Source organism: Aptenodytes forsteri, unplaced genomic scaffold (genome assembly GCF_000699145.1).
Source record: "Aptenodytes forsteri isolate BGI_AS27 unplaced genomic scaffold, ASM69914v1 Scaffold69, whole genome shotgun sequence".
Lineage (NCBI taxonomy): Eukaryota > Metazoa > Chordata > Aves > Sphenisciformes > Spheniscidae > Aptenodytes > Aptenodytes forsteri.
The window spans coordinates 2,965,794-2,981,715 of record NW_008795885.1 but is presented as its reverse complement, the minus strand read 5'-3'; the positions used below and the strand labels follow the sequence as shown (position 1 = coordinate 2,981,715).

The following is a 15,922-nucleotide window of genomic DNA, read 5'->3' as shown; positions in this document are numbered from 1 at the left end:
AGACCCCTCCAGAGAGAATTTTTGGCTGTCAGGTACAAACCTGAAATTATTTAAAATAAAAAAGCAAATTCATGGCAAGTGTTTAATATGGAGTTTTCAGTTTGTTATAGTGGTACAGGCATTTCTTTCATAATATCTGTCATTTGAAATATGTGAAGTATTTCCATTGGGCAGTGTAGCTGTAGATAAAATGTAAGGATTTACTCTGTACAGAGATTATGCTCATTAAGCTTTAAACTGTGATGGACAGGAGTTCTCTCAGGAATTTGACTCACTAGACTTTCTTTTTTCTTTGACTCAACTGTAGCAAAATTGTTTCAATCTTACGGTTTCTTACGTTTGTTTGTTGCATTGTTCTTTGTCTTTCCTTCTAACTTACACCTGTATGTGTGTTGTGTTTAATAATGAAGTAATGGCAAAATAAACGTTTTCTGGTATCTAGAAGATAATAGTGTGTCTGTAGTTTCCAATACACAGAAAATAATAGGGTAGTTGAATATTGGGGGAAAAACAGTGGTTTATGCGTGGAAAAGTCTTCTGTCCTAATAAATACACAAGGGACTGCTTTGGCAACTCACGTTGACAAAGTATTCGGTAAAATTATTTGTAATTAGTTGTCTTAGTAAAAATGATCAAGGCCTACTATGCTTGCAAATGTCATAAAATAGCTAGAGATTTGTCATTTTCCTGCTAGTAAATACAGGGAAATTAATAATTGACAAGTTATTGTTGGCTTCAGAAGCACTTAGAAAATAGTGGCAAACGAGATGGAGGGAGCGGCGCTCTCTTCCTGTAATAGGCACGTGCGGATTTCCACCATTTTGCTGCAAGAGCAAACAAGCATACTGCGTTAAAGTGACTTTTGTATTCTGATGCCAGAATTCAGAAATGGCAGAGGGCTATAAACCCAGCTTATGCCTCTTCAAAAATCATGCTTCAAAATAGGTGGTGCTGTTTAACCCAGGGGACCTGTGTGCCATTCTCGAGCTGCTGTACCTCATGTAGAGGTGATGGAGTCTGCTGCTGTTCATGTGCGCTGGTTCTTTGCTGATGTGGTTGGTAGTTTATATGTTTTCATCCAGAGGTCCTACATTCAGTGTTAAAAGGTAATGCGAAGAGGGGGCATACTTGCGGTGGTTATACTGTCTTTATAACCACTAATCCACAGTCCGTCAGATGAATATTAATTGATTTACAGAAATGCTATATCTATACAAAAATATATTTTAATTATACATATGTGCGTGTGGATACTTATTTTTATATTTTCTATACTATGCATATATAATAAATACATGCTGGTACTTAAATATATATTAATACATCTATAATTGGTATCTTTATATAAAGAATCCGTTTTCAGTACATATCTGCTATCTGCAGCCTCTGTTATTGTTAACTCCTTTGGGTCAGTCTGCATGAAGAGAACAGCTTCTCACTTCAAATTACTTCAGTAGCTGAAGTGGTAAAAACTCTTCGCTGTGAACTTGTGGATTTGACATTCAAGTCCAGCTGATGACTTACGTGACACTGATGTGTGTGCATGTTTGTACATGTTGTGAGTGCATACTGCATTTAAAGCCCTGCTAGTAACTTAAAAGTTGCCTTATAATTATAAATTAATTTGGGGTGTTATGTTGACTACTTTTTGTAGTGGCATATTTTTCAAAGCGCTTGAGGGGAACAGGAAGCCACATCATTCATAAATAGCATGTAGCAAACAAAATGTATGTCAATAGGAGGAGGACAGAGAGTGCTGAGGAGAGCAGAAACTTTTCTTGTCAGAGAATGAAATATCTCCATGTTTGTGCTCTAGATGAGTCAAAACTATTTAATAGATACACTATCATCACTGCCCCCAAAAAATTGCCCCAAACCCAGGAGCGTTCTTGGAAGAGTAGCATTATTCCCCCTCAGGTGACCCTGTGGGTCAGAGCCTGGCTGATGAACAGTTCAGCTTGTCACCTCTAGGTATGCTGAATACTACTTTCTTCATGGGATTGAAAATTACTGTCACCTAATGACTGGAAAATTCTGTCCTAACTTATACTGGAGGCTTAGATCTAGATTTTGTCAAACTCATCGTTACACTTTATTCAAGATTGAAAGTACTGTGAGACAGGGATTCAGCATGTAATACATTGTACCGTATTCAGCATGTAGTACAGCAAGGCCTGATCTTGACGGGGTCCCCAGTCTTGTATTGGGAACCAAAATTTCTTTAGTCATTGTATGAGCATCAATAGCAATGTCATTTCATACACAATGACAGAGATGGTGACTTTTAGAATTACAGGTCAGATTTGAAAGAATAGTAATATGTGTCTCCTAAAATATTTTGTGAGTTTTGCTTTGTGGGTTACTCATTTTCCATAACTAACATACAATGTTAAGAAAAATGTTACCCATCATTGTTTTCAATTTTCTCATGTTTTTACTTTGTCTAAGACTACTGTGTTCTTTGGCATATCTTACTGCTTTAGTTAAACTGTATAGATTTCATTTAAGTGGATCCCTAAATCATCACTTCACATGTATTTAGTTAGTTACTGGTTTCTGAAATTCTGTTCAACGTTAAGTATGTTCTGGGATTGAGACTTAATGTCTTTATGTGAACAAAATAGAGCTAGTATGCTAGTGATACTGTATGAGTTTGATCACCAGGTAACTAAAGAAGTTTCAGTGTATGTACATTGAAGTGAAGTATGTTTCTGCTAAAAGTTAAAGAGAAATTTCCATAAAGCAAGATGATGCAGACTATGCTATCATAGGCTGTACTGCTCAAGAATATTGTAGAGCCACATAGAAACTGAATTTAATATACCAGGTGTAGTTAAATTAATTGAGAGGGATACAAGAGTGTTGTCTGTTAAGGTAGTAGCCTCTGAGTCTGAAAAGTGAGATTTGGCATCAAAACTAGTACTGTGAGAATAATCATCCTTTGGAGGTATGGTGATACCTTTTCAACTCCAGACTTCAAGCCACTTCCAAGGACAGGATTATTTATGTCTTTCTGAAAATCTGAAACATTTTAAACACACTAGATGATAATGTTGGATACTTCACACCGTCACTGCTCAGTTATTCTATTTCCTTTATTAAGAAACTGTATTTAAAGGCCTGATTTTCATGTTGATCTTATGATCCCTGTCAGTGGCACAGACACCAGTTTAATTTTAATGTAGTTGTATAGGAAATTGGGTCTCCTGAAGGAACTGAAACATGTCTGTACCAGCTTGCCGGATCAGCTGAATTTATTTTGATAAAACATGATTAGGGGGATCAGTATCAGGTTATATAAATTTTATTTGCATCAAAGTGGTTATTCCTGCACTGTTTGTCCTTAAAACTTAGAAGGATTCTTACAGTACAGATATCCTTCTGTTCACACAGAAATTATTCGTCTTTGAAGGCAAAGCTTAATTGAACTATGCTAGCTGTAGTCTTCAGTAAATACACAGATCACGGGACAGTGCAGAGAAGGCAGTTGTTTGCTCCAGTTCTATTACATTTCTGATAGCAATGTGAGCACAGCTGGTGGAAAATGGTGTTTCTGTGTCTCACAGCAAATCCTTTGTCTTGCAGGGCTATAATCCTCAGAGGACATGCTTCACTTTCATCTTGCAGTTTTTCCAAAGACACTCAGTCTCAGCTGTTAATTATTGAGGCTAAGGGTTATGATGTACAAAGTACTGTTCAGTGGCTTTGTGAGGATGCGGCATTGATGCATTCACAGTCTAGAGAGCTTTGAATGGTAAAGTGTACTTCATTTCTGTGTGTAATTTCATAAACTCTTATATTAACAGCGAGCACCTCAAAGCAAGCATGATGCAGGTTCCCATGATACAGAGAGGCAGAATGAAGGTCAAGGAGCAGCAGAAATCAGCATGGCAACTGGCAGTACTGGTCAGGTAAATTGATTATTTTGTTTGTTGATAGTATAATTAAATACTCAAAATGTACAATGCTTATATATTGGTATATACCTTACAGTGTTTGTATGCCTGCTCATTTTAAAAAGATGTATGTTTTTCTTCTTTCCATCTATATGTGAGAAATTTCTTGTATTTATTGGAAGGAAATGTTTTAATAAGATGAAGTATAAATATTCGATGATGCAGGGAACATTTTTCTTTCGTCTAAATGATTAATGAGCCTGATGCTATGAAGGAGATAAAAACGACGACAGAAAATGTATTTTATTGTAGGTGAACTGAAATACTAGACGTATGATTTAATTATGGAAGATTGTTCAAATTTTCACTTTAGGTATTATCACTGAAATATCAGTCATTTTTAAAAAAGGAGAACCAAATGGCAGGTTTATCATCAATGTTTCTTTAATACTGTTTTAGATAAAGCTTTGAAACAGTAGTATCAGTGAGGTAATCTCCTGGAAGTGGGCTGCAGGGTTATTTAAATGCTTCTAAATAATCTTTCATTGCTGGTCCTTTTATTAGTGAAATACATCAGTGGAATATTTTGAGGGGTACATTAAATTCTTGACTTGTCTTTTAAAACAAATATTTATCAAAATTTGACTTCTCTCTTTGTCTAAAAATACTTTGATTTATTTACCATGTACTAATGATCATTCCCTTCATGATTACCAACTGCAGCTGAGACGTTCCCACTAGTAATTTGGGTTCTTAAAACTTCACACTACAAATTTAATAGCTGAATTCATATGCAAAATATTTTTGCTACTCCAGGAAAGTAGAATTATTTCAATCCTTCTGAAAGTGTCTTGTACAAGAAGATTTATCAGGAAGAATTGTGGTTTGGCTAGAATAATTTCACTTGATTAAACATTAAGCACAGCCCATAATTTTGCTTTTGAAATATGTTTGATCACCATTTGGAATTAAGTTCTATCAGCCATATCTGAGCAATTGCTTGAGGCTCTGACTCTAATTCTTATGACAGCTTTATTGTTTGGGAAAAAAATAGTTCAGTGCTGCTTTGGGGCTGAAAGTATAATGTATTTAAATAGTTGATGCATTGTGGCTGTATCATCCATCTTCAGTGTATGAATCAGGAGTTAATCTGGACAACAGATACTTTACAGGGAAGGAAGGAAGAAGGGATTGTCAGGTCTTGGCAGACTTATGCAAGTGAGAGATTCATTCATATTTCATTTGAGGTCTTATGTTGAGGATTTGTGCAATTTTGAACTTCGCCTCATAAAAATGTGTAAAATGTGCATATTCCTTCCTCCTGGAGGTGGATAGATCCAGGGCATTGAATCTGTGTTAAAAGAGACATCTGGGGATTATTTACTTTCAGTGCAAGTCCAGACAGAGGAGGTTTAATGGATTGGGCATAACATTATTTCTGATAAACCAGCTCGATATACTTTGAGCAATCACTATCCAATTGAGTGCAAAAAAAAGTTTAAACCAAATCATTTGGTTCTAATTCGTTTTGTAGTCATATAATCAGTGTTAATTGAAACACTGCCAGTTGAATCCAGGATTTTTCAGGATTCAGTTACGTCCTTTTCTGCACCATCTTTCAGCTGTTTTCTCTTTTCCATTACACTCGCTATCCTGCTGCTGAAGTAAAATTTTTTTCATACCTTTGTTTTGCAAGTTTTATAAAGGTATTCAATGAGATTGTCTATTTTGTTCAAAAAATGTGCCACAAAATAGGGAAAATTGCCTAATTAACAGAGTTAATAGCAAGCATAGTAAAACAATGAGTGAAAGACAGTAAAGTATAAAAGGAAAAAACATGATGAAGTAGACAGAAGATTTTGAAAGAGAAGGTTCTACACAAGAAGGGTGCACATAACATCTCCTTGTCATTTCCCATTTTCTCAGATGAACAGCTGCACACCTTACACTAGTTGTTTCAGATCAGTCTCTAGGAGCCAGTAAGAAATGTAGTTACACTTCATTTGGGCATCCTGGCATTCTCCAAGTAGCAAGGCCACATGATGGCTTTGAAGGAAATAGTTATCTGAATCAAAGTTGATACAATTTTGGGGAAACAATAGGAAAATTATGCTATTTCTGTCTACACCATGGTGAATTTTAATAGGTAGTGCTCCAAACTTATGTCTTTTTTACCTTCTTGGATAAAACTATCATACTGAACCTAGTGATGGAGAATTCTGGCATGTACATTATGTTGAGCCTGTAATCCTCTGAATGTACTTTGAAGTCAAGATGATATGAAGGGATTGCTCAGTGTAAAAATCTCGGAATTCATTCCCATATTCCTAGCACTTCAGATTATTTAAGTGAATAATTGAGAAATTACAATACAATTTTCATTCTAAGCTTTAAGGTTTTGAATTTTTCCTATACTCAACAGAGAAAATAAGGGCTTGTTTACATAGGAAATATATATTAGAATAAATTGTGTGAATTTCAATCATTCTAGTCATAGTCTTTTAGCACAATACTTATTCTGGAGCATGCATGAAATGTTCTGGATTCAAATGGGAGAGTGTAATGAGTATAATAATGTGTGTTGAAATATTCCAGTATAACTAGAATTTTTTTCTGTCTAGACAAACACTACATGAATTTATTCCTACCTTTTACTAATAGTCACTTTCAACTTCAAATTTAAGATGTTCAACTGTATGAACAGCAAATACTTGGAGAGGAATATTCTTCTTTCTTTATGGTGCACCTAGAAAAAAACATAGAAATTATCTGAAAGTGTCTTTCGTACAGTTTTGTTCAGTGTGTTATATATTTTTATTGAAAAAAACTGATACTCCTTGATCCAGATAGCTTGAAAATGTTGTTTTGCAAATCAAGCTAGTAATTTCATGAACAGATTTTAGCTTTTGTAGAGGATCAACAAAAGACTAGTGACTACCTCGGTAAAACAGTGTTCTGCTACTGAAGGTGTTCACTCTTCAAATGTATTTTTAAGTTCCCCAAAGTGAACAGGAAGGGAGTGACATAGTAAGGGAAACTTCACAGATAGGAAGCAGAGAAAAAGAAAGCAAGCAACAACAAAGGAGGAAAAAGGCAAAGAGGGTCAGTGGGTGAAAGATGGTAAAAAGAAGGAAAAACGTAAATGCACAAAATGGATTAAAAGAGGGCAAAGATGCTAATAACTGGGTCTTGCTACTACAGGTAGGAGCATGCTATTTACAATAATTTCTAGGAAAATTACAAAAAATAGTGTCAGCATTATTTTATAGCTTTTCATTAAAAAATGAAATAGATTCATCCACTCATAATTTGCTTCTGATACGGACAAATTCAAGTAGGGTTACTCCTTGTCCAGATGAATCTCTTTTTACTTGTCAGTTCTTGCATACCTGGTTGTGTTCTGAAGAAGTACAGACTTACTCCTATGCACTACATAATCTGACATAAAAGTTGAGGCTGTTTTTTCCTCTCTAAAAATTGTAATTTGGTTTGTTGCAAAGTCCACTTCTCCTCCTTCTTGGTGAAAACAGTGATTATAAAATAATTCCATTGAAAATACAACTCTATTGAGACTTAACTTCAGGAAAAATGGTTAATAAAACCCAGTTTAACCGTGACCTCTAAGTTGTGTCAGGGCAGAGAGGACCTAACTTAACAAAAGTAAGTTGACAGTTCATTATTATCGGTACGATTTCATGATCCAGTGATGAAACTGAATTAGGCAATAGCTGTTTTTTCACTCAGACTTTGTTTTATACTGAATTGTTGTTTAAATTTGTAGGGTTCTGCTGCTCGAATGGACCATGAGACAGCCAGTGTTATGAGCTCTAGTAATAACTATTCTGTTCCTCGCAGACTGACAAGTCATCTGGGTACCAAGGTAACCGAAGATTACAAACCACAGGTCGCTAATGCTACATTTTTACTAATACAATAACCTCATTGTTTCTGCCAATAGTACTAATATTAGCTGAACAATATATCCACACATAGTGATTTTATGGAGTTAAAATTTTAGAATATTTTTTCAACTTCTAAAATATAAGCAGAGAAGTCCTTTTTTTTACTTGTTGATGATCAGTTAAGAGTTGTTACAGTAACGAAAAAATGATTGCTAGAAATTACTAGAATATCTAAAAAGCTTGTGATGTTGATTTATAATCCATGCTGAAAACTGACCCTTTTAAGAGCAGTTCTTCGAATACTTTTCAAGAGTCCAAAGCCACAAAACAGATGCAATTGCTAAGAAATGAAACAGACAAAAAAAAAAAAAAAAAAAGTGTAAGCCCTTGTAAAATTGTGTAAGCCCTTCACGGTGATAAATGTCTGTTCACAAAAGACTGTGCTCAAAGTATATGTGCAGCATGGAAAGAGAGGGGAAGAAAAGGACAAACCTGTAACACAAAATGGAGTTAATGAACCACTGGAGTTTATACTGCCTCTGGAATCGGCAGCAGTATGGATACTATTGGTGGTGTGCTGAGCGCAGCCTTCTGGGAAGCAGGGTCTATTAGCTTGACTTAGTATTAATTACTTTGGGCCTTAAAACAGCGTTACAATGTACAGTTCCCAAAAGCTGGAGACAACGGGAGAGCCCCTGAAGGCAGGGACAGGGACTGAGTCTGGAAGGATACAGGCAAAGAAATAGGTTGAACTGAGTGTGCTGTGGGGTAAGAAAAGCTTAACATTAGTGCATGAGAAGAAGGGAAAGTGGTGGAGAGTCTAAGTAGAGGAATGCGTTTATAGATGCAGAAGGACATGTGTCTGTGGGCAGTGTGTGTATCCAAAGAGAGACAGACAGACAAGTATTTTTTTAGTTTTTCCTATACTATATTTGCCACAACCTGGAGGATGGATTTTCGTGGCTTCTTCAGCTTTGTTCTCTGACAAAAACTTTACCTTCCAAATCTAAACAACACTGGATTAAAGCTGCCACTTGAAATATCTGTCAAGAGGCATGCATAGAGCAGATTAAATTCACTCTCCTTTAAGAATCCCAGTGGTTTGTTTTAACGCTATATTTGATTTTTCCCAGACCAAGAAGACAGGATCTCCAAACTGGGATGCTAGGCTGTCATAAAATTGGCTCCAAGACTATTTCAGTGGATTTTGCATGTGATCATACAGTTTCACAGATTCTAAGATTTCTATTGCTTCAGCAATCCTATAGTATTTAGAGAAGTACATGTTAACAGACTTCCTGCTTAGTCTACCCACTGCTATCCAATTTTTTTATAACTTGGTATTAGTACTCATCTTCAGGCACATTATAATTGCTTCTGAAGAAGCCAAATAAAATCATTCATTGGTCTGGTAACCAATGCAAATATCTAGTTCTTAGGAGAAAACTTTGTCTAACAGTCCAAAGTCTCATTTCTTCCTTAATTGGTATATTCTAGAGAAACACACACACTGCTACTTTACAGTTCGCTTTGATAGTTTCTTTGTGTTGTGCTTTGATTTTGAATGTTCCTGTTTATCTTGGCTTTAGGAGTTTGGAGTTTCTAGATAGTATCTAAAATCATCCTCTATGTCCTGTTATTCTACTTGAAGAACCAAATGCATTTCTTGATCTAAATCTATTACTGAAGAAAACAGAATGGGAAAGACAAACCAAATAGTGCGTTGACCACTGTATTGCACGACAGCCAAGGGAATCCCTCAAAAATTGCTACTTTTTTATGAGAAATTTGGTTACTCCAAGTTAAATTTATAATGCTGGGTTTTCATGGCTTGATTTAATTTGACAAATGCTCAATATTTTATATATATTAAATGAGCATTTGTTTGCTTTACTGGTTTTATCCCTGTAAACTTGAAAAAGTGTTAATTTAATTCTTCAGTTTCACATTTGCTGTAAATAACCTGCTCCATATGCAAGCCAGTCATCATAACAAAAAATGATTAATTTGAAATAGTTTTAAAGGAAACTTAAATACATGGATGTAAGATTCTTTTTAGCACAATGTAAATTAAAAATCCATGTAATCATTCTTTGTCTAGAATAATTGTATTTAATGCCATATAACAAATAGTTTTTCACTGAAGGGCATCTTTACATGAAAGTGTGATTCATACAGAGCATTTTTTTTGAGACAGAATTAATTTTAAATAGATTTTCGATTTCTCAAACACTTTCATTAGTATGTTTATTTAACCTTTTTGTACAATGGAAATTTAGACATATTTGCCATTGGTCTTGTAGATTAATACAGTTACGTACAGCTACCACCCACTTCTTCTAGCCATTTAACCACTAAGTGAAATTTGTTAAGATTATGAATGCTGAAGTAGTAATAGTACTTAATTATTTCCAAATAGCACAACTTTTTGCGCTATTAAATAAGGATTTTTTGCTCATGTGTACCATTCAAATTTCATTTTAATTTAATTTAATATGTATTTTTTAAATGTAACTTTTTAAAATCATTTGACCTGCAGGTGGAAATGGTGTATTCATTATTATCAATGCTTGGTACTCATGATAAAGATGACATGTCAAGAACATTGCTAGCAATGTCTAGCTCCCAAGACAGCTGCATAGCCATGCGTCAGTCTGGATGTCTTCCTCTCCTCATCCAGCTTTTACATGGCAACGATAAAGACTCTGTCTTGTTAGGAAACTCTCGTGGTAGTAAAGAGGCCCGTGCCAGAGCCAGCGCAGCACTGCATAACATCATTCACTCCCAGCCTGATGATAAGCGAGGCAGACGGGAAATCCGCGTGCTCCATCTTTTGGAGCAGATCCGTGCTTACTGTGAAACGTGTTGGGAATGGCAGGAAGCACATGAACAAGGCATGGACCAAGACAAAAACCCAAGTAGGTTCTGCAAGCCATATAAAAGTGTTTCAAGGATATATTGAAAACAGTGAATTTACAGCGAATACAATTTTAATCTGAATTCTCATTGAATGTATGTAAGTTTTATTATATGTATGTGTGTGTGCATGTGTGTATACATTTTTTTTTTTAAGTTGAGGTAGTGTTAGGAAATAGTATCTATTACAGATATGATACCCCATTTATAAACTTGTTATTTAAATCACAGACATTGGTGTGCTTTCCAGATAATAATTCTAGTGTTTTATATTTATAATCTGTAAATTAATATTGAGTATGTACTCATTCTATTTTACATTTTAATGGATAAAGAAACATACCTAAATAAATAATCCCGAATTGCTTTTCATGCAGATGTATCCAGGAGATAGCACATTTCTTTTAGGAGAGGGACAGAAAGAACACATTTTTTAATCTCAATCTATTCAATATAATATGAACCATTATTTATAACGTTAGGTGTAAGAAATATTTCAGTATTGAAATAAGAGAGAAGTGACAGTGTAAGTGAATAGGAGTTTTCTCAGGGAACAGATAGGAAAAATATTTAACCTTCTGGATTGCTTAGCTGCTTTTCTGAATTGAGGCTATTTTCTAAATACAGGCTGTAGGTGACAGAAGTACTACTGAAATCAGTGAGCTGTGTCATGGGTGTTGGAGTTTACCACAAGAACCATTTAGCAGGAGTGGGGCTCTGAACAAGATGCACCAATGCCATTTGTGCATTAGCCAGAATCTAGCTCACAAAATTATGAATTTAAAAACTTCTTGGTTATGAAACAAAGGGTTTAATTAACCATTCATAAGGACAAAGCAACCAAAGAAACAGCTTCACGTTAGGTGGTGTATTATTTAATGCCACCAGAATATCAAACCTTATTGATTTGACTAAGATTATTAATTTTTTAAAAGTAATAAGGTAATTTTTTTGTTATTTCTTACTTAATACATATATTCAGGATTCTCTCTAATTTCTTTTTCAGCATCAGATATATTTCTAGTACACACATTTGTTAGTAAGAGTCTAACTAACTGTCTGTCTGTGGGTTACTGGGAAGATACAAACCCTGAACAACACTGCAATTGACTTATCTTAAGATTAGATTTGCTTTGGATAACTTATGATCTAGACAAAATTACCTAGGAAATACTAATTGTTACCTATTTCTGGATCAGTGCCTGCTCCAGTGGATCATCAAATCTGTCCCGCAGTGTGTGTTTTGATGAAACTTTCATTTGATGAAGAACACAGGCATGCGATGAATGAGCTTGGTAAGACCAAATGTATTTCTCTGACTTCCTTTGAGAAGCTTGCTGGAAACGCTGACGCTCCTTGAGTACCTCACTGGATATATGGCTTTTTTTACTACTAGTTTAAACAGATCATCAGTTCATTTGTGTCAGTTGTTGCCCTCTAAGTGATGAATGCAGTTTAAATTAACCAGACCATTTCCCAGTGGATAAATTATGTCAGTTACTCTCTTTTCTGGCATGAATTGTGAATTTTGGAAGAGTATTATTATTATGGAAATATTTGCAATTTTAGAAGTATTGGACTTACAATGGAGACTGCTTTCCAGGGCGGAAGGTTTTTTGTTGGTGTTCTGTTTTGTTTTGTCATGAGTTGGTTCCTGTTTAACAGCCTGAATTTTTTAGTCCGTGCTCAGTAAATTCTGTGCATGCAATTTTCCTTAATTTGCCACTTTTCATTATCAATGAAAATATTCTATGTATTTTTCTCATAAAATAACATTCAGTGATAATAATTAAATAAGTAATTTTCAGATTTACTAACTAGCCTTCTATGTAACTGGTGCGAGTTCATCGGTCAAACATGATTTTGGCTGGGTGGAATTAAAAGATGAGTGTGCTTCTTACTTCCTCGTAATTCCTCCTGTTCCCATTTTCCCCTGAGACCTCAATGTCATGGTATCATACCTTTCAGCTGCTACTAAGCACAGGATTCAACCATTTATTTACCTTTCTGAGCCTTCTGGTTTTCAGATGTTTGAGATTTGTTCCATACATATAAATGCAATTTGTTTCTTGGTATATATGTACTGTACTCGTGATACTAGAGTACAGATAATATTTATTTTCTTATTTGTTTGTTTTTAAAGGAGGTTTGCAGGCCATTGCTGAACTGTTGCAAGTGGATTGTGAAATGTATGGACTTACAAATGATCACTATAGTGTTACCTTAAGGAGGTATGCTGGAATGGCTCTGACAAACTTGACTTTTGGAGATGTGGCAAACAAGGTAAGAGTAGAATTTTAAACGTGCAGTAATTTCAGTTCATAGCTATGTTTGGATTGTAGTTCTCAAGACCGGTGATGAAAATCTCCAGGATAGGATATTGAGTTTGAGCTCAAGACGGAAGTTCAAAACACCTCCGTCATTCCATTATGTTCTGACTGAGAGCACCAAAAACTGAATGTTGTATCATGCAAGTATAGTATCAACTCTCATATTAAATTAAATCACTTTTAATTTGTCACCAAAAGTGAGGTTTTTATCTAGTGGCTTAATTTTTTTATAAGCCTTAGATTAGTATAGCACATAATGATTATGGACCAATGATTACAGTTAGTGACTGATTTTTCTGAGGATGTCAAACTAAAGCTGCTAATAGAGTCAAATTTTGTAAAGTTGTCAGTTATTTAACAATACTATTACTGTCTGATGAAATTTTGCAAACCTCTTGAGGCTGGAGCTTGCTTTTAAATATTTGGAGCACATCTGGCTCATAATGGGCACTACTTCATATTATTATAAGAGAAAATAGGTTCCCTAATTTCTGACAAGGACCTTGCTTTCAAAAGATAGAAAGTTTCAATAATTTCTTGCCCCAGAGTTTGCCAAGCTATGGATCTTAAAATAACTTCATACTGAGAAGACTCTTATCTTTCTACTCTAGAGGAAGACATTTCAGGAGTGAATGGAAATAACAGGCTTCATATAACTCGCTTTTTGTTCCAAGTTTTAGACAAGAGTAAAGCATAAATCCTTGCTGCAAATGAACTGCTTCACAAAATACTGGCTCTTTACATCATCCAGTCAGTAACTGCTACAGGCTGCAGTTACAGGGATTATAGCATAAACTGAACTACTCAGAGACGTAAATGTAAATGCTGTCCAGCTGATGAGTAGCACAGTTTTAACACATACTTTGGTTTTGAATAATTTTTAATTGTGCTTTGTCACAATTTCCAATGTAAGCCTTACAGTTTTTCAATTGCTATTGTATTCTTAAAAAGTTGTTCTTCAAATGTCAGAAATGTTGTTATATTTGTGCCAGTTTTAAATATTCGTATTATTTTTCATACTATGTTTATTTGAAAGAAAAATATATGATCATGAGACTCAATAGACAGTAGGTAACAACATGTTGCAAGCTCACAGGTGATTTTTATCTGGCGCATCATAAAGAAGGCTTCTAAGGTAATAAAGTTCCAGATCAAGTCCTAGACCTGTTGTAAAAAATACAAAATTTAGCATAATTTTGCCACTTAGGTATTCTCCAGAATAGAAACTGATAGTTACGCTTAACTTTTTAGTAATGGTAAACCAAATATTTATTGTTGGCAACATACTTTCCTAAGCTTTTATTGAACTTCAGATATCATTAGCTTAAAATATCAAAACATTGTGCAGAAGCAAGCCACCTAACCTGTCATTTAATACTATTCACTTTCTTTTTTTTCTGATTCCTAACAGGCTACATTATGTTCTATGAAGGGCTGCATGAGAGCTCTTGTAGCCCAACTGAAGTCTGAAAGTGAAGACTTACAGCAGGTAACGTCCTTTTGAGATGAAATATTTCTTTAGCTTGGACATTTCCATCACTTTGCATCTCATGAAGTTCCTTGCGTTGTATTAAAATACTGTATTTCTGTTCTCCTTTCCTAATGTTTACCTTCCTTCTACTCATTTGGCCTTGCCACCAGTTATTTTTATGCTTGAATTCTGTCATCTTCATGAAGTTTCTAGTGTGCTGTCCATAGCCAGCCTTCTCTTTTTCAATTAGGCTCTCTCTTTGAAATATGCTTCCTTCATCCCAGCCTGATTTTTTTTTTTTTTGTAATTGTTGTTGTTATGTTTCTTGTCTGCCTTAACTTTGATACAAAGTTTGTACCTGTACTCATTCCACAAATTATGAAGTACAACTTTCTTCCTGTAAAAATGCTTAACTGTGGGTCATATTCTGGTTTTTTTACCAAAGCACATATAACACATGGGCTATAAAACTCACTTTTATGACCCTGACCTGTTAGTGGAAGTCCAGTTTTAAAGATAAGTTTGAGCGATCTTAGATTCACTAATTCAGTTTACTAGTGATGGTGCTAATGGACTGGGATTACCGGCAGGGTTAATACAGTATTGCAGCTCCTCCTACAGTTGCAGCGAAGTAAGTAATAAGGGAATAATAGTGGAGGAAGCTGTAGTTCAAGAGAATCTGCATTTGACTTGACAAGTCATACATAACTACTCATGACACCAGCACCTCCCAAAGAAGCTTTCTAAGTATGAGCAAAGTGTTCGGTGTGACACTTGAGTGTCTCTTGCAGTGGCTCCTGCTGTGTAAAGAAAACAGCCTGGAAATAGTCTTTAGGAAGTGCATAGAGTGATCCTGAGAGTTGAGAGCGCAGAACCGTTCTTCATTGGTATGGAACTTGTTTAAAATTATTAAATATTAAATTATAATCCATTTTAATGAATATACACTGTAAACAAACTGGAACTGCTTTTGGAAGGGAAAACCCTGTTTTCCTTGCAGTTTGAGTGAATCATCAGGTAAAAGAAAAATTTTAAGTAAAATTGACTTTATCTCTTAAAACACTGTTCACAAAAAAATTTTCTCCACTAGAGGAGCTAGCTAGTTACGATTGAGAAAATAATTAGAATTACAGTAGAGGTTATTGGGTAAACTCTCTGATTTGGTATTAAGGCAGATACTACGTATATTTAGTATTCTTGAAAAGGAAGTCACAGACACATGGGCCCTCTGACCCGTGGTGTGTCTCCAGCCACTGTCATGTAGTCCCCCATACACACACATGCACACAGAGCAGGAAGTCCCTCACTCAGGAGAAGTTAGAAATGGGATTTAATAAGAATATGGGACAGACTGTGCTCATCAGGCAAAGGGCATGGCCAGACAAGCATATCAGCCAGCTAACTGTT

General features: G+C 35.3%; 1 protein-coding gene across 2 annotated transcripts in view; it reads left to right on the top strand.

The window, feature by feature from the left end:
- Positions 1-15,922, top strand: part of APC (APC, WNT signaling pathway regulator) — a 67,398-nt gene that overhangs the window by 41,328 nt on the left and 10,148 nt on the right. The window contains exons 7-12 of one of the 2 annotated variants that reach the window (XM_009284177.1): positions 3,807-3,911; positions 7,678-7,776; positions 10,338-10,716; positions 11,914-12,009; positions 12,858-12,997; positions 14,456-14,533. In XM_009284177.1, the coding sequence (XP_009282452.1) occupies positions 3,807-3,911; positions 7,678-7,776; positions 10,338-10,716; positions 11,914-12,009; positions 12,858-12,997; positions 14,456-14,533 (897 nt within the window). Of the gene's footprint in view, positions 1-3,806; positions 3,912-7,677; positions 7,801-10,337; positions 10,717-11,913; positions 12,010-12,857; positions 12,998-14,455; positions 14,534-15,922 lie in introns of both variants that reach the window. The other variant, XM_019473366.1, reaches the window with a different exon arrangement.